The sequence below is a fragment of the Coloeus monedula genome (assembly GCF_965178545.1).
Source record: "Coloeus monedula genome assembly, chromosome: 2".
NCBI lineage: Eukaryota > Metazoa > Chordata > Aves > Passeriformes > Corvidae > Coloeus > Coloeus monedula.
The window spans coordinates 39,259,523-39,278,805 of NC_138782.1; the positions used below are offsets into that span (position 1 = coordinate 39,259,523).

General features: G+C 38.5%; 1 protein-coding gene across 1 annotated transcript in view; it reads right to left on the minus strand.

Moving 5' to 3' along the window:
* Positions 1-310: 310 nt before the first annotated feature.
* The window catches only part of RMDN2 (regulator of microtubule dynamics 2), a 47,260-nt gene continuing 28,287 nt past the window's right edge, over positions 311-19,283 (minus strand). The window contains exons 8-11 of the mRNA XM_082302635.1: positions 12,706-12,804; positions 10,902-10,955; positions 10,733-10,813; positions 311-950 (exon numbers count right to left, since the gene is read on the minus strand). Coding sequence (XP_082158761.1) covers positions 897-950; positions 10,733-10,813; positions 10,902-10,955; positions 12,706-12,804 — 288 coding nt within the window. The 3' untranslated portion in view covers positions 311-896. The remainder of the gene's footprint in view (positions 951-10,732; positions 10,814-10,901; positions 10,956-12,705; positions 12,805-19,283) is intronic.

The window sequence follows — 19,283 nt, forward strand, 5'->3', positions numbered from 1 at the left end:
GTTGCTGTCCTACACAGACAGAAGTAGGTCTTTAGTAGTCTATTTTTATGTACAGTTTATGTTACATAGATGATCTAAAAGGGTAGTGATGGACACACGCTGGACAAGGTTCTTCAAAGACACTGATGACACCACGTTAGGCAACTCTTCAAAGAGAGAGCCAGACTTCACAAACTTGATGGAGGTTGTGATACAAAATCCATTAAACATCACAGCTGTAATAGATTAATCTAAACAATTTCATTTAATTGGTCTGATCTTTAATATTGTACTTGATGTTACAAATAAATTATAACTTTGACATTTAATTTATAAAATTTTCATATTTCTTTGTAAAACCAACAGTAGGTTTAAAGTAAAAAGAGCTTTGTTGCGGCAGCGGCTTTCTTTAACTTGAACAAGATTGTAAATTTTTAAGAGCAGAGAAATGTGTAAACGTAAATATTCATGATTTTCTTCTGTACACATCTGTGTAAATTAGTTGATATAAATATAATTTACTATAGAAACATTTTTTGTTTGTTTATGCTACACACAGTTCTATGCTGGCATCACATACTAGTTGATTGATCTTTCAAAGTGAGATTTATTCTTTTTGCATTCTTACCCCCAGTATGTCCATTGCCAGCAGTGGACTTGATGTTCAGAGAATCAGACTCACAGTGTCAGAAATCTAAAATTAAACTTCAGTACAAGATTATAAAGAATCAAAAATTAATGTATTATTTTAGTATCATAATTGCCGGACACTTAAAGGCCATGATCCAAGACAACCAAAATCAATGACTGTTTTGCCATTGACTCAGCTGAAATTCACCCGCAGTTTCCAGTCACTGTAGATTCTCATTTTAGTTTTGCGATTTTATTACAGCATGAAGAGTTAAAAGTATGTAGTATCAGAGCTTCAGTGTGAGAAGTAAAGCCTCTAAGTCTTTCTGGGCCTCTTTATCCTGAAAGAAACAGACAACCATGCATCAACTTAGAGAGGATAAATCCCTTCATTTGCCTAATATGTGCCTATCCACATTTCTTTACTAACAACAGACATAACACACAACTGCAACAGCCACAAAATGTAAAGACTGCCTAGTAAGTTAATTTATCAGTGAACACAAAAATAAAGTTTGAACTGAAAACAAGAGCCAGATGGCAGCCCTCCCTTTACAGCTCTGTTAAAGCACTTAAAATGTTAGCCCACAAATAGTCTTCTCAGCAGACCAGTAAGCCCTTCAGCCTGGGATACAACTTTTATTGGTGTGCTTTGCATAAAGTATTGCCTTGCCTTATACCTGATGTAATCTTGCATCCCAACCACGTGCAGTTTTTCTATGCACATTTCTATCACGTTCTGTGATGTTTGCTAATGATTTATTAGGCAACTAAGAAGAAAACATTGGGAAATGTAATTCATGACATAGGTTAGATTGTGGTTTCAGTACATACAGCCACACCTACCTGTAATAGCCACCATGGGCTGACTGCACCCTCAGTATCTTCCAGACTGGGCTCTGCCTATGCTACTGGGCTCACAGCAGAGTGGGGCCAGTGTGGGAGCAAGAGGCAAGTGACCTGCTGTGCTCAGAGCCAACACTACACTGTACTCCTAGGGCAGCAGGAAAAGGCTCCTCTTAGGCCAATGTGTTAAGTGCACAGTTTGCATGGGGATTTAAACCTATCCCAGGCCTAAAACTGTCTCACAGGTAAGCAGAGACATATGTTTTGGCTATTCCATGTATAACCTGCTTGGAAAGGGGCACATGAATATAAGCATGTAACCACGGAACAAAAACTCCATTATTCTACTTATTTTTAAAAGTCTCCTGGATATAATCAGCTTCCTTTAGCTGCTGCTGCAGAACTTCTAGCTTGCAAAATGCACCTTGGTTAAAAACCACATTTCTAAAATGTCAGCACCTCATACCTGCAGGCTTGCAAAGGTCCAAACACCCAACACATGCACCCATGGATACTGAACAGTGCAAGTGAAAAGTACCTGCACATCACAGATTTTGCTAAGAATTTCTAATGACAGGGACCAGTAATAACAATGCCACAGGATATTCTGAAAGAAAATACTGTAGACAGTCAGTGAAGTAATCACTAAATTTCAGGATCACTTCATTACCCAATCAACCAAAGAGCTGGAACAAAATACAGAACATTTTAGAATATATTTTATGGGTGAAAAAATTCCTGCTTCTCTTTATTTTGGTTAGCTGTCTATAATGTCATGGAGGAACAGAGAAGAATATTGAGATGATAGAAACCATATGCCAGACATGTCAAACTACATTATATTATTGGTCTGGATTAAGGCATTAATACATTAGCTGGACACTTCTCTTGGAGTTACTGCCTTACTCCCACTGGCAACAATACGCTAAACTATCTGCCTAATCATTTATCAGAGGCCTTAAAAGGCACACACTGCAAAGCCAGTAAGCTCTTGCCAAAATACTCTAACAGAAGGAAATGTCATACAGCACTGAGCACCCCTTAAACTCCACGTCACTACAGGCTGTCTGGAGAAACACGCTGTTGATTTCAACAAAAACTGAAAAACTCAAAATTTTCCCTTAATTCAGGGAAAATACACTCTTTTCTGTACTGACTGTGGTCAACTCGTGAAAATTATTCTAAACTCCATTAAATAAAAAAAGTAAAAAGCCAGATATTGTCCCATGCTAATAAGAAATGCAGAAGTTTCATTGTATGTGGTTGTACTCTTATGACACTTCTAAGATGAAAATTATAAAGATGCAGGTTTTCTCATATCTGAAGAGTGTTCAGCATTTCATGTGTTGATGGGATTCTCTACTCATTTTGCAGGATACAGCATTTTAAAAATTTATCTCCAAATTGTTTTGGATAATTGTCTCTCTCTTTAGAAGTAAAGGATTATATTGGGCAATGATCTTCACAAGTTGCAAAGGTCCAGAAAATATTGGGCAATCTTCCCTGAACCTTCCTCTGGGCTTAGGAAAAAGAATGGAACAAACCCATGATTGTTCTAAGAACTGTCTGGAGAAGAAACTGCAAACGTGCAAAGCATTCTACCTCTGGTTTGCCAGCTCTAAACAGGACTACAGCAGTAAAAGCAGGAATTATTGTTGCAAACTACTTAACGGGCTGCATTAATTGAGCCAGCAGCTTCCAGTCAATAAGAACAGATATGGCAAAAGCATTGAAAAAAATCAGTAATGGCATTAAAAACAAAGCTGAGAGTGATCAGTGAAGGGAACTATTAAGTCACCTTTGGATAGAGTCCTTCCAGACCAAGAGGTGTGTCATGATAAAAGGAGAGAGAAGCCACAACTCTGTTCAGTGTACCAGTTTCCAGTTTTAAGGGTGAAAACACATTAATGCCCAAAGCTTGACTGCTAATGGAAAGACAAAGCCATAAATCCTGTCTTGGGCCAACTCTCCTCCTTGTTGATTTCTGGGTCTGTGGCTTTCTGAAAATGAACAATAAGGTCGGCTGCTTTTTTTTTTTTTCAGACAGCAGGCTCTCCCTTTAGAGTGTGGCAAGCAGAAGCAGAGGTGCAAGTCATAGGAGGAACACAATATACTTGCGTCAGTCCCATTTGTTCACCCTGAGGCTTAGTTCAGCACTAACTGAATACATAGCCAGTTTCAATCCTGTCTTTCTACTGTCAAGGCTTACATTTATTAAACACTCCTTATATCATCTTCAGAGTTGACTATGAGTTCAAAATGTTCTGCAAACTGCTACACAAAAGGTATTCAAATTACAGGGCCAGGGACTGCATTTTGCCTTATTCCTATTTTGTTGCTTTACTTTTGTGTTTCATCATTCACAGGGGATATGCGCAGGAAAAAAAGACCTGGGAGGCCAGGGACTGAACAAGGGGAGAGAGGGAATTGAAAACAAGAGCAAGAAGGAAGAGAGAGCTGGTGGGAAAAAGGGAATGTTGGCTTAACTGGAAGTAGTCCACATTTTGACAGTTCATTTCTGCTTAAAAAAATTTACTGATACATTTACACAGAGAGTTACACATATAAATGTGCATGTAAAAATTAAATGGCAATTAAAGCCAAGACAGAAAGATAATGATTTTACCTTCCATCTCTGCTAATTATTTCCTTATGCACTAACACACTCAACCCAGGCACTGCACATGTGTGCACTTGTTGACAAAGTCCCAACTATCAACAGAGAATGATACACCCCCATGACCACAACCAAAATGGTTACACCAGCCAACGAAAACATAATTGTGTGCAACCACTGCCAAATCTCAAGCTGACATGCATCCTGTAGGGTTTCACTGAAGTCAGCAGAGCAGCATGGTATATTAAATGAGCTGGGCTGCAAGGGTGGTCCAAAGCTGTACTCTGATATGCAGTAACAGCAATGAGGTGCCGAGAGACACTCCTGCTTTTGGGTACAGCTGTATCATTCCCTCACAGCTCCAGGAGAAATCCTGGACTGTAACAGAAGAGACTCCCAAACATGCACAAGGATTGTTAGAGAGCAATAGCTCTTGTGAACAGTATAAATAATACAAAGCTAAATGCTATCATATCCCTTCTCGATTTTTGACAGACTCTCACAGATGGCGTGACTGTAGTGTGCACTAACAATTGTATAATACCATCAGTATTCTCCTTTGATACTGCAGTAGAGCAATGCAATCATCCACATGCCACCTTCTATATGACTGCTGTCTGTACAAGATAGGGCATTCTATGTTCTTTCAGACTATCACTACCTTCCTCTGGGGATTAACTGTAACTTCTCAAGGCTTTTAGGATGAAGGCAAGCGCAGCTTTAAAATATGCAGCTGACAATAATTACACATTTTCAGATATTACTTCAAGTAGAGGGAAAAATACCCTTTCACACCCAGAAGAATATGAATAAACAGTTCAACTCATTCAAAGACTACTGTTGAAAAATTACAAAACAGCAGAATACAATTTAGAATAGTGAATAGTCATGTAAAATTTTAATCCACTGGTTCTTTTCTAACTTGAAAGACTAAATTTCACCTATGATCTGGTTTTCTTTTACTATTGTACACTATGTGGAGCTTTTGGTGCTCAAGACATTCTCCTCTTTCTGTCTGGCTGCTGCCTCTCCCATGATGGGACCTAAAGCTTTTCTTTCTGCACAGTCATTGCTGAAACATTGCTGCAACACAACTGCACCCAGTTACAGCCTCCTCACAAAGGTGCCCATCAAGGCTTTCCTTCACCCTGTATATTGCCTCCAAGACAATATATTTCAAAATCCCAGAAGTCTGACTACTCTACGAAAATTCAAAATAGGTTTTCGCAAATCCATTTTTGTAATCCTGCAGTGTACCACCGCCTCTGTGAATACTGCTCCCACTCTGCCCCTGCATCATCAGAATGCCAGCAGAGGAGACACACTCCACACTTTGGGGAACTGGCTGCTGACCAGTCTTGCTGGACTAAGAACTATGCTAAAACTGTGTTACCTTTGATAGGATGTTGAAACGAATACTGTGTGATAGTCAGTTTAATCATAAATATAATAAGCTTGGTATTTATCAGGATAGACTTCATCCTTATGTATGAAACCGTGACACTACAAAAAATATCTTCATCACTTTTCAGAATCATTTTCAGAGGGAAAGAAGAAATAAGTACACAATACAAATAAACCTTTTTTCAAGAACTTCAAAAACATGCAGATAGAAAATTGGTCTGATCACTAAGATAAAAATAGACTATTCTTTGAAGTGCAAAATAATGTAAAATATGGGCAGTCTCAAATTATTTTAGCAGCTCTTTAACAAATGTATCGTTTTCCCCTCAAATTTTAGTCTGAAATCTGATCTCTTTATAATGTTTTTTAAAAAGTGTATTCTCTGAGCTTGAAGCGGTCAGATCCATTGTATACAAACCCACTAATTAAGGAGTAGTTTTTTAAAGCATACTCAAAAAACATTTTAGCTTTGAGTTTGTGGTAGCTATTAGGAAGCTCTTGTTCAACTCCACAAACAGTACTAGCAGGAAAACAATAGCCTAGAATTCAAAATGAACACAAATCTGAACACTTCCATTATTTTTCAATTGAAACACCATCAAATTTTGTTGGCCTTTTGGAGGACAGATGTGCAAAAAATCTAAAGCAACAAATATTCTCTGAAAAGAACGACATTTTTTATTGAGCTGAAGATGTTGTGAAAAGAAAATATTCTGGTCGGTGAGAAAACAAAAACACTTTTATAAGGTTAGCCCAAATTATTCACACTTTCAATTGGTAGTTTTTTTCAAAAACAGGTCGTAATTTGTAACCTTCACTTTAAAAGCAAGAGTAAATTACTTTTTTCTCCTCAAAATCCTACTTAGAAGGGCAGATTACCATAGCAGCTTCAAATGAGATCTGTTGGAAATATCACAACAAGGTCTGCTCATATGACCAATCTATGCTGGCTGGAGTAGGTATTTCTTGGAAAATCTTGAAAAATCCAGATACACAAATGGTCTGTTGTAATAGAACAGCTGATGGGTGCTGAAGTATATAGCTGACCTCTCTCCCATTCCTCTGCAACTCCCACTTTTTTCCTTACAGACGATAATAAAAATGAAATTAATAGCCAGGGAGATCAATTATGGAGATGTAAAAAAAGTGTAAGGAAATTGTATGAGCATGATTTCTCCTCAGCAGCTGCATTCTTGTGTAAACCTTCAGCCATTGTTGCTGCCTATTACTACATTTATCACCTCCTCCACAGATGTCACTGAGGCTGAAGCAGTGTCTTTAACAAGTCTCTGCTTCCTCCCATTCTACACCTGTAAGAAGTGAATGCCATAATCATCAATTTCTGTAATATCTAAATTTCTCTCACTTGTTAATTTCAACTCTGAACTGCCATAATTTCTAATTACTGGGAAGAAGTGCACAAAATCACCAACAATTTTGTAAAATACATTCTCAGCTTTAGGGAAGTTTTTATCTGCATTTTAAGTACAACTTTCAGCAACTCAGTGCAAATAGATTTCCTTTGCATTTTCCCCGCTTTGCTGTCTTAATCTCTTCCAAGACTACACTTTTTGTAACACAACTGCTGCTTTTCAGATTCATTATAAAACATGTAATAGAGACTAGAACCTTGAAATTTTAATCTCTTTCTCTGCTAGGCTGTTACTTTCTTTGTGGTGAGCCTACCGGTCCAACAAGCACAGAGTTCACTCTCATGCTCATGCTCATCTCCAGATACAAGAAAAAATAATTTCTTGACTATTATACTTTATAATCCTACATTGAGACTTGAAATTCTACAAGTTCTGGCCTTGAAATTTCCAACAATCTTTATTATAAACAAGAAATTAGTGTCTTATTCCCCTTACAAGCAAAGGACCACGTGTTTAACCAAACACACACACATTCGTTTTGTCTTTCTATACGCAAGACAGACACTTGTGCTTTCAAAATTAAATTACATTTTTGTCTTCAAATTTAAAAACATATTTTTGTTCTACCACAATAGTCCACCACATCTGGTTTCAACAACCCTTCATGTAGTCACACTCAGCAAAGCTTTGAGCATACTACAAAGTAATGAGTCTCAGTAAGGGTAATGCAACATTCACTAGATGAACAGAGCAGCTGTTAAGCACTTTACAATAACTCACAGCAGCCCTGAACATTAGGATCTCTTTTACTGAAGGGGCAAATGTTTCCCAGGACCCTGAGGTTATCCACCTGGGTAGCAACCAGAGAAAAACTGGACAATTTAATGTCCCATGCACCTCCAGCAGTGAAGTACCACTCCACCATATGACAGTATTTATGGCCAAGGAAGGATTGCATGATTCATTGGAAGTTTTTGTTTAGAGAGGATAGAGAAAGGTCTCTTAAGCTGCACTGTAATATCAGATTTGTTTTTCCAGATGTAATTTGAACCAAATCTAACATATTTCCTTTAAAAAAAAAAAAAAAAGCATAGACTGATAAGTTAGAAATGTGCCAAACTATTTCAAAAAACCGTCATGTTTTTAAAAATCCTCCCGTAACTAAATTTACAGGACTCGCTCAATAAGAACTTTTTTCTTTTTTTATAATTTCTGTGTATCCTTTTTAAGATTCACAATAGGTTTGAAACAGGCTGTCTGATTTTTTTTTCTTTAACAAGAATTAGCTATGCTTCGAAGCCCCTTTACCCCTTGAATTAAAACATATTCTGTAAGTGGTAGAACAGAAGTGGATGCACAGAAGGGGTATTTTGATCTGATATAACATTCAAGACAAAAATAATATCACTTAAATCAAAATGCTACATGAAATGAATCCTAGAAAAAGGGTCAAAAAAGTGTCCTGAGTTACAGCAGCTGAGAATTTGACCTGAGGATTAAAATGAGCTATGGGCTACCTCACTGATGCCAAGCACCTCTGGTTCCCAGAAGTCATTGGAAACTGTGGATGCTCAGAAGCAATAAAAAGTAAACCACTGTCTATGATTATTTTTCTGCAAGATGATTTGTATCATGAAATACTATACACTTCCTCTTTGTGGCACCTTTCCAGCAACTTTGTCTCTCAGTCTGCTCCTGATTTTATGCCTTTATACAAATACATGTTTCTCAGTAGAAGCCAACATCTAAAAACAATAAAGGAATTCCCCTGCTTGAAGAAAGAGAAAACTCATGTGAGAAACTGTGATTACACTTGGGAATGATGGGTTTCACATGACTGTGACAAAATACCACACTGCTGACAACCTTGAGATCCTGTGCTGTGGCAAACTGAAAGAAATCCTCAGACTGCTGCTGACCTGTGCTTTTTTTTCAGACCACGAACCCCGTCTTCTACAGGGCTGCAGTCAATCCAGGCACTTTATTAGCATCTGCTTATTACTGTCTCCCCAATGCCTCTTCAGTCTTATTACAGTCTCTTCCCTCTCTTAAACTAATCTCACTAGATGTTATTCCTACATACAGCTCCAAGTGAAGGAAACCACTTCACTTCCAACATGTTTTCCCAAAAATCAGCAACAGTCTTTCTGTAACACAATAACCAAAACAACATGTAATATTCAAATTCAGATGGGATTTGAGGTAACAGTCAGCAACAGCAGAGTTCATGTTGCAGATCTCCATTTCACAGTAATTTCTTTCAGCGTGCACTTGGGTTTTTTACCCTGTGCTGAGTGCTTGGTTGGTTTTTTTTTAAACTGAATTACATACTACTGCCCTGATACCATATTTTTCTGGATTCTTTTTTTCTAAACTTAAAACACACCACAAGTAAACAAGACAAAGGAGACAAATCTGTGATATCTATAGAATTAGTCAAAACTGGAGAGGTCAAATCAACTTCTCCTCTTCAGACGGACAAAAGATTTTTGGGGCCCATTTGATGCTCACTCTTCTGTTCACAGACCAGTAATTCTTATTCTCATCATCACCTTGCTTTCCAGAATACATACACCTATCCCTCAGACTGCTTCTGAATTCCTGCTCTCACCTCAGGGTTCCCTCTCCTTCTCAGGTCTGCTGATACCTCAGAAACGTGATGGGATATTAAACAGATAATTTGTAGCAGTCTTGTTCTGCCTATGTTCTGTAGTAGGCAAGCTGAAGGTATATTTTAACAGTAAGTAAAGAATAAAGCAGAATTAAATCATTGTTAATGTCATATCTGTATCAATACATATTTAAAGAAACACTGAACATAAGCAATGATTACTTAATTAATGATTAATTAATGATTGGTACATACTATAACTTGGGCCAAAAATTAGGCCACCCAGGAGCAGCGGCTGGTGAGGCACGCAGTGGTCTTTCTTCCCAGCAGGAACACTTGACATAAACATGTTAGTGCTCCGCACACAGCATTTATTGTCAGTCAAGTTACAGAGTTATTTAATGGTCTTTTTCCTTAACTTCAAAGAATTAAGTAGGAGGGGGCCAATTCCTCTCAGGAATCACCTCTCTCACTCCATACCACATCTGCTGTGCTGAAAGGGGGTCCCTTAGGCTGACAAAGCTCAGGTTTGAACTTGTCATGCTCTAGGATGGTAAGATGTTTCCAGTCATAGGTCAGTCATGGGACTTGCTTCTACATGAGATCACACAGTGAACCTTCTTGCCATCACTTGGTTTATATTTGAGATATTAAACAACTTACAGTCTCTCAAATATTTGCAGAATTTTTTTGTCCACATACCAAAAATGGGCTTCAAGAAGAATCTAGTAATCTCTTACAATGAACTATATTCCAGCAGATGTGACTTGAAGAACTGTGCCTCCTTAACTGCCCTGTGGTTGAAGACAAAGGCAATCTTGAATAACTCATCTACCTCTGCTGTGGTTAACATACTGTCCTTGAGAAGAATCACAAACCAGAGGCTTTCAGAAACAGAGATAGAGACTGTAGGACAAAAAGTCCAGAGTGCTTTCAACCGAGGAAAATGTAGGTCTGGGGAAAATTTCAGCACAGCTAGAGTGACACACTCAATTGCTTATACTGAAGATGATCTAATGAAGTGGGTTAAATTACAAAGAGTACAATTCAATTTCTGATACAGACAAGGCTCTGACAGTTCCCTAAACAAAGATTTTTTTTTAAAGCTGTTGATACAGACAACTGTAATGAGCCAACCTAGAGTGGAGGAAAAAGGAATGATCTGTGTTCAGAGGAAAAACTGAAACATTATGTTGTTACCAGCAGTGCAATAATGGATGCCAAAGACAAGAGAACAGTCACAAGGGACAAGTTATCACTCTCAATACCCACCTCATTAGTAACTGAGAGAATTGACAGTGCAGAATCACAGTACTTCAGTGCATTGTTTTTCTGGCCAAGATCTTTATAGCACTGAGAAGAAAAAACATTTTGTTTCCAATCAGACCACTGTAAGAAGACCAGAGTCTACAAATCATTATTTTTAAAAGAACTTGGTTACCTTTGCCAAATACACATAATTGCATTTGGAATATCCTGGATGCATTTCTTCTGCCTAAATAATAAAAAACAGGAGAGAAAATAGACATAAAACTTGTGTGATGAGATTTATGTGGTCTGCATAACATTTTTAGTAATGCAGTACATTTCCTCAAACATCAGATGGAATCATCCCTACTCTATGTAATGCAATTTGTTCAGTAGCACTTCAAAAAAAATCAAGAAAACAAGAAAATACAAAACTCAAACCCTAAACCAGGCACATGAGATGCTGATAGTGAACACATTAAAATGTTCTGTACTGCTTGCTCTCCTCTCTCCCTAAGTGCTCTGTAAAGATCTTGGGTCATTCTGTACAAGATCTATTGGATTAATTCACTTACATGGTAGGTTTGAAGATACCACCGTCTCTAGATCATGAATATTTATTTCCTCATCAAAGAAATAAGAAAGCAACCAACCATTCACACTTCATGTAATGAGTAAAGGACTGTGTTTATCAATTTTACAACTATTTCTCTTCCACAGACTCTTATCTTCTAACTCTGGGTTCACCTCTCTTTCCAAAGTATCATCTTCTGAAAAGTTCAGGTCATTAAAAAAATTCAAGAACGTCTTTTTTTTAAAACACATCAAAGACAAAAAAGCTTGCAAGATGAGTAAAACCCTTACTAATTATCTACTAATGAAGAAGCAGCTTTTAATCAAAAAACAGCTTTTTGGAGGGAAAAACTACATCAGTGAGATTTATAGTAGCTGTAATCCTTGGACCAAAACAACGCTGCTTTCACCACAACTGTGTAGAATCAAACAACTGAAAAAGAAACCCAAACAGTTGTCTTTTAGACAGTAATTTGATTTTTGTTGCTGAAGATGACTTAAAACCACAGTCACTCTGCAGCCTACCACAAAATGCCCTGAAGCTAAAGCGAATGTTTGAAATTATTTCTAGCACTTCTGGAATGTGACCTTCAAGATAAAATCTCTTAAACTGGGAAGATGGTAATGTATTGTACTGTCCAAAATTCAGGAGATCATTTAATCTTTAAATAGACTAAGAACACAGAAAACCAACACTCTTGATAGTTAAGAAAATCTGCCTGTCCTATTTCTTTGAAAAACTTTCTGAAAGTAATTGTAGTGATAGTAGGTTATGCTTTGAATCCAGTCAAGTGAAAAACTTGTATGCTTGTATGCTGTTGAGCTCCAGAAGTGGAAATGGTTCATGTGGAAGGCACTGAAAGATAGATTTATTTTATTCATGTGGTGTTTTGTCGTAACCGTGTTCAAGTAGAACGCCCAGAAACATGGACTTATATGACAGAGCTTTCTTCTCTACTTCACTACAAAGGCAATTTCATCTCCACAAATATGAAGGGCTTCTACTGAAATGCAACGGAAAAGAAGTTTCAGATCAGAAAAAGAGAAGCATCACAATGTCAAAGTTTTCCTTGCCTATGTTAACGCTCTTGCAGAAACAGGCAAATCAGCAACTATCACTATGGTTCATTTGTCTCAAAAGCATATGTAGCTGATCTATAACCATATCACACTCAATTCAATACCTATTAACCAGGGCAATTCATTGGAGAATTTCCTGAAACTAAATAAAGAAAGGTGCTAACCACTCATATCCAAACTAATTTTAAAACTGAAAAGAAAAACATATTTTAATAGAGAGCTCAGTGGTGTTTAGAAAAGCCCCGAATTTATAGCTACTGAACATAGTCTGTTGAACAGACATCTTGACAATACTCACATATAATAGCTGGTAAGCAGCAATACAGGAAAACCCTTGGACTCACCTTGAGGAAATTCTGCAATGCTTCTTCTACTGTTGAAGTTGGTGGAGTCCCAAAGAGAGCAGCAGCTACTTTCTTTTCAATCCAAGACAACTGAGCTACCTAGAATTAAAAAAAAATAAATTTTAAAGTCCGATTTCTTTAGAGTTCCTTCTCAGTTTTGCAGTAAATACTGTCTTTCACATTGTACTGCTTACACAATATATTTTGGAATAGAACCTGTAAAGGAATGCTTTATAGTCCCAGTTTGGCCAGCCCAAAGCAGTCCTTTGGATTTTAGAGTCATATGACCAAACACCAACATCCTGAATATAAGATTATTCCCATGTTCAAAGTACATTTTAGGTTTCATAGCACCTTGCCTTTTTAAAAAGCCTAAGTCTAGAAATAGTGCTTGAAACCTACTAAGGTTTTCATGAGATAGACAGCTTTGCATGACAATCTATGCACTTGACTACTTTCCTACATTATGAAAAGCTGTTGCTGCAGTAAAAATGTGAGTGTCTTTGAAGCTTGTATAACAAGTTCATTTATTACACAGAAGCTGGTGACAACCGCTGTTAAGAAATAGGCTTCATTTTTAGCTTTTCCAATCTGACAAATAACACTTGCCAATGACCTCTTCTCATTACAGGAAGATGAGCTGTTATAAAAGGACTTCAGGGAACTGTCATATTGCCACACAATGCATATGACTTCTTCCCTTACATACACTGACACCTGACAGAAACTGCTTTGGTTGCTGCCATAAGGTATTTGGCTCTATCACCCAACCCTCAACTCTAGCAAAGGATGCAGTTGCTAAGAAATGCCACATGAAAGAAGAGCATGTTTAAACAGAGAAGCGAAGCCACTTTCCTTCGGACACTTCTACCACATCTCTAAAGAAAAGTCAGGACTTTTTTTCTTCACATCAGTATTTGAGCCACAGCACTGATGGCTCCTGTCATAGAACAGATAAGTCAAAAAATGGTAAAAACCAAGATTCTGTATTGTCTGGCCTGATCTATGCTGAAGCATCACAGAGAAGAGATACACAGAGGCAAAGAAAGAGAGCCTCTCATCAGAATCACATAAGGACATCTATTTTTCAAAAGGAGCTGCAATTCTAATAACAGACTTCAGCCTTGAAGTCAAGTCTGTCCTACTGCTATAAAATTTTAAATGGTTTTGGATGGTTTTAGATTATTCCTGCTTTATTCCCTTGCTTCTCAATATCTGCAGGGCTGTTGCTGCTCCCCCTACCAGCTCCACCTATATCCAGCAATTATCCAGTTAATAATTGTAAAATACGAGAATCCACTTTCTCATAACTATCCACAGCTACCAACCAGAATGCTTCCCCTTTGAACAGAAATCAGATTCTATCTACTTCTTGCTGCAAACTGCCCTAAAAATACCATTGCAAAGACTAGAAACACAGGTCAGCACACAACAGGAAAATGCATAGGATCATGTTTTCTCATCTGGTCCCAATGTCTCTAGCTACACAAGAGCAACATTGCGTGGAGACAGAAGGCATCCTGGTCAAGTCTTGCCAGCTGCTCAGCAGGGTCCCAACGCCTTTGTTACATTGGTTACATGTTGTCAGTAAGCGTCTCACACAAAAGCACTAAAAATTATAACCCAGAGAGAAACAATATTACAAAAATAAAGCTTTTGTTTTCATTCTCTCTCAGGTATCTCACTCTTGAAGTTTCTTCTAAGAACATAAAGTGTGTTTTACAAAAGCTCTCCAGCAATCATGGAGTTCTCACTCATTGAAGCAACAAGGTTTTGTTGCCCCTGCAGTGCTTTCCTGCTGTGTTACAAACTGCAGCATGCTGCTTAAAACTTCTAAGTGTAGGTATGTATATAATATCCTTCCCCATTTCATTTCCCTCACTGTTGTATAGTTTCTGAGATATATTCTGCAAGAGTTATTAAAAGAATTTTTGCAAAAGTGCTGTTTTCTTCACGCCAATCTGCTGTTGCCATGTTCTCTCTTCTTTTGGAAGAGGAACGGGATTTCTACAGTTCTTGGTCCATCACATGAAGGGGGAGGAAGAGATGGGGTAAAAATAAAGGGAATGTATTACACTGTTCTCTGCAAGAGCACACAACACCCTGGAGATACACACCGCGCAGATACAATTACCACACTCATGTCTGCTGTTATGCAATAGTGAGGAAACAAAATTGCAGTTTCCATGAGGAGTTATAATTAACTATTGGAAACACAAGTTCTTCCTGGCAGTTACTTTATTTTCTTATGAGATTTAATCAGAACTGATTTACTGAGGTTTCAGTCTTTATTTTGTCTGGCGTGGGCGCTGCTTTGCACTACTCAAGCTTTTAAAAAGCCCAAACATACATGCAGTTGGCCATTTTTATTTCACAAATCCCACCAAGCTAAAACGATGTTTAAAAGTGAAATGCATGTAAGCACATTTCACACAAAACCACCTGCACTGAAAGGAGGTTGTAGCGAGGTGGGGGTCGGTCTCTTCTCCCAGGTAGCAAATGACAGGACCATAGGAAATGGCACCGTGGGGAGGTTTGGATTGCATCTTAGGAAAATTTCCTTTACTCAGAGGGTGGTCGGGCAGTGGAATAGGCTGCCCAGGGAAGTGATATAATCACCCCCCTGGAAGTGTTCAAAGGCATGTGGGTGTGGCACTTGGGGACATGGGTTAGCAGTGAACAGGGCAGTGCTGGGTTAACAGCTGGACTTGATTTTAAAGAGGTCTTTTCCAACCTTAATGATTCTAATGATGCTATGGCAGCAGTGAGGGTTTTTCTTATGTGCACTCTATCCAGCATTATACTTTGTGACTATTCCAGAGACAGTCTGAGAGTTCTGTGATGTTTTCAGCAGTCAGACTTATACGCCACTCGCTTGATGAATTTGTTGCAGGAACTCTCGCCCTCCATATATGACATGCCTAGTTTACATAAGTTGTCCAGGTTCCTTGCGTGGTCAATACAGAGAGAGAGGTACTCCCATCAGGCAATTCCCTCTTCACCTACATTATCCTGGGATGAACACTCCTGTTTTTCTTTTCTTCCTTTCCTTCAACTACAAAAGGAGCACAGACCCTGGGGATAGCTAGAGACAGGTGAGGTGAATTCACAGCAGCTTAACTGAGCCTTAACAACAGCCCCACCTGAGTCTGTCTGCACCCCCCTATGACTGAGGTAGGACAAATGGAGAAGAGTTATTATATACAATACACAAAATTGTGTCCCAGAGCAACAATGATGAACAGGAAATTATATCCCTTCCCTAAATGCACTTAAACACAGTTTTTAATTTGAAATAACCTTATTTGAGTAAATCTTATGCCATGTTCAATGAAATGGAAACATCATTCCTACTATACCAAGTTATTAATCATTCTCTGTCTGTGAGCAAGCATGGAGAATGGAACCCCCGGTGTAACATGCTCTAGTGTAGTGCAGAATTGACTGCTACACTCAAGGTTACTCCAATAGTGCAAAGTGTATCTGGAGGTCCATACAAAATCGAGTAAAAATGGAGTGTCAACTTCAGCAGAACCATGCTTTCACTTAGTGCATGTTCCAAGAGGGGTAGAGTACAGCAGGTAATAAAGAAAACAGCTACTGTAGCAAGTAATAGCTACAATAACAACAAAATTAAGGAATGAAGATTGGTTTTGCCCTACATGATTTCCAAATGTTAAGCGAGTTTTGGTTTTTTCAGTCTCCTAAACCCTGATGTCAGTCCTGCCAGAAGCCTAAAAATTCACAGAAGCACTGCAAGGAACACCGTGTTTCCACAGAATATCAGGTTTTAATGTACTGGGTCACTCAAGAAACATGGCTCCCCAGCTGCCATGCATAAGGAGAGCGAGTCCCACCCACCCAAGAGCAACAAAGGCCTGAGGAACCATCAGCCAACTTCTGATCTTCCTTAGAACTGGAGGGGAGTGGGTCATCACGACAGCCTGGCCTTTGCCAAGGAGAGGAGGCCACTCTACAGTATCCCAAAGCAAATAAAGATGCTTGTCTCAACCAACCTCTCCTGCAGATCTGTCAAAGAACAAGCTGTCATCCATTTATTCTACCCAAATCTCTGTTATATCCAGAGATGGAAGGAAGGCACTCCCAGAGTTAAACTACAGCTGAACATAAAGTTCACACTCAGCACTCTCCCATCAGGCCTCTTGTATCTCTGACAGCCAAGGCAAAAAATGTGGTTCTCCCCTAAATCCTGGGAAAATGGATTTCATAATATCCCCTTCTCTTCCTTAGCCTAGGATCAGCAAAAATCTTATATATATACTGAAACACTGGCTGGATTTTTGTCTTCTGTTTGTTTTTTATGAGAAGCAAACCCTGCCCACTGACAGCTCCTTTCAAATTCCAGGATGTTGGTATGAAGGAAACTAACCCGCTTGGATTGAAAAATCATCCAGGGTTGACTTTCAGCCCTAAAGGACATCCTCTTGCACTGTTTCCTTGCTAATAGCTCACTGAAGACGTATCAGACAATTGTCTTCCATAAAGGCTGGATCAAATGGATCCAGCTTCACTAAAATATTAATGGCACCTAATTATATATCCCCAGAGAGTTTCTTTTTCTTTTTCATTAAAATATACTAATGTAAAATTGTATTAAATCATTTTGCAATGTTTTGACTTCTGGAAGGGATTGAGTAACTGGACACCAATTTTGAAATACTGTCTTCCAACAAAAATATTCTCTTTCTTGCCAGCTGAGGAACCAGGACAATCTGCACAGGCATTTAGGTATTTATCCAACTTGAACTGGGCTTATCAGTACAGGAAGCCCACTTAGAGAGCACACAAAGGACCTGGATCAATTTGTTCCCTGATGTAACCCAAACAGATACTGGGATACACCAGAGACAAATCCAAAACATGGCATGTAACCTGCAAAAAGAAAATCCCAAGAGATCTAATTTTTAACACCCTACTAGCATTTAGCAGGGACTCTGATCCAGTTTCACAAGTACATGCTAGCTGTTCTGTGCCTGTCCTGTAATGGCAAGTAGACATAAGTCTTAACTAGATGGTTTTATAAGCTATTTGAAACATTAAAACACTTTAAAAAACACCCATAAACATACAATTGTAAAGAATTATCAGATAATTGTGCCCAAAACAGTAAGGAAATAAAACTTATTCCTATACACCATGCACCACAGATCCATTCACTTCTTGTATACACAACAGATCTCACAGGCAAAATTTTGCCCGTCATGACATCTATGAAATGACTGGTGAAAATCTTGCCTACCTGATTGTGATACCAGAAGAATTTTTCTAACAGAGCTGAGATGATTCTGTGATCCTCCTCTTTTGTACAGCTCTACTGACTTTATAATGGTAAGAGACATAAGAAACAGCAAAAACTGATTTTTAGGCAAGGTGGTGCACAACTGTCACTAGCTCTGCATCACAGACAAACCCCAGCTGCCGTGAGGCAGCGAAAACCCAGCTCATCCTTTCCACTGGAAGGTTCTGTGACACCTTGCATCAGCATCATTTCTGGCCCAGCAAGAAAAACTGATGAGCAAGAAACTTGGCAGCGCTGTACCCCTGCTCCTTGCAAAGGACTGTGCTACACTGAGGAAGGTGAAAAATGGCAGTCAGGTCAAATTCTAGCAAAACTCCACAAATTAAACAGCTTTTACTAGTGCAGCATGCAGTCTCTGCAAATACATCTCAGTCTTCAATAAATCTGCATTTGCCTCCACCGGTTTAGGGGTGACAGGCTTGACAGTTGGACTTGATGATCTTGAAGGTCTCTTCCAACCTTGATGATTCTATGATTCGATACTTTTTACTTCAAAGTCTTTTCAATGGACTTTTATTTGTGAAAATGAACTGTAACCTTGAGTTACACTTGAAGCATCCCCATTTACAGTATCTTATGCAATTCCTTTTTTTCAGTTTGTCATCCAAAAAACCTATGCTAGACAATAGTAATAAGACCCCCTAACATTAAATCAGGAGTGAATGGGAAATATCTGACTATACTAGGAAGACTTAAGTACACAAAATTTCACAAAACTGTTATCAAAGCCTATAAAATATCAGAAACTTGTTATCTTTTTTAACTAGACTGCTTCAGTAAATGAGTATGCAACCAAAATTAGACAAAAATACCCTTGGGACCAATACCTATGAAAGAACAAATATTGCAGCCAATCCTAACTTGATCCCAAAGTCAGCTAGGCTAAATGTAAAAACTAACCTTCTTGCCTGAATCATCCCTTTTTCCTCTTTAATTTTCTCACACTGGAAAACACAGCCTTCCCAACCTCAACAACAGTGAGACTGAATATTAAAAGCAGAGCATCTAAGAGGAGCACTATCACTCCATCTACCGCTACAGGTATAGACAAGTGACAAAGGAATTTTTCAACACTCCATCATAATCTCTATGACAAAGTATTTGGAAGCAATGCCACAGTCAACAGTCTTCTTTTGGGATAACTCCCACAGCATGAAACTTCACAGTCTCCAGAATGGGAGCAAGGAATTTGGCACATCTTCCACAAGCTCCTATGACTACCTATATCAGGTGCATGGCCAAAACCTGTGTTAGTGGA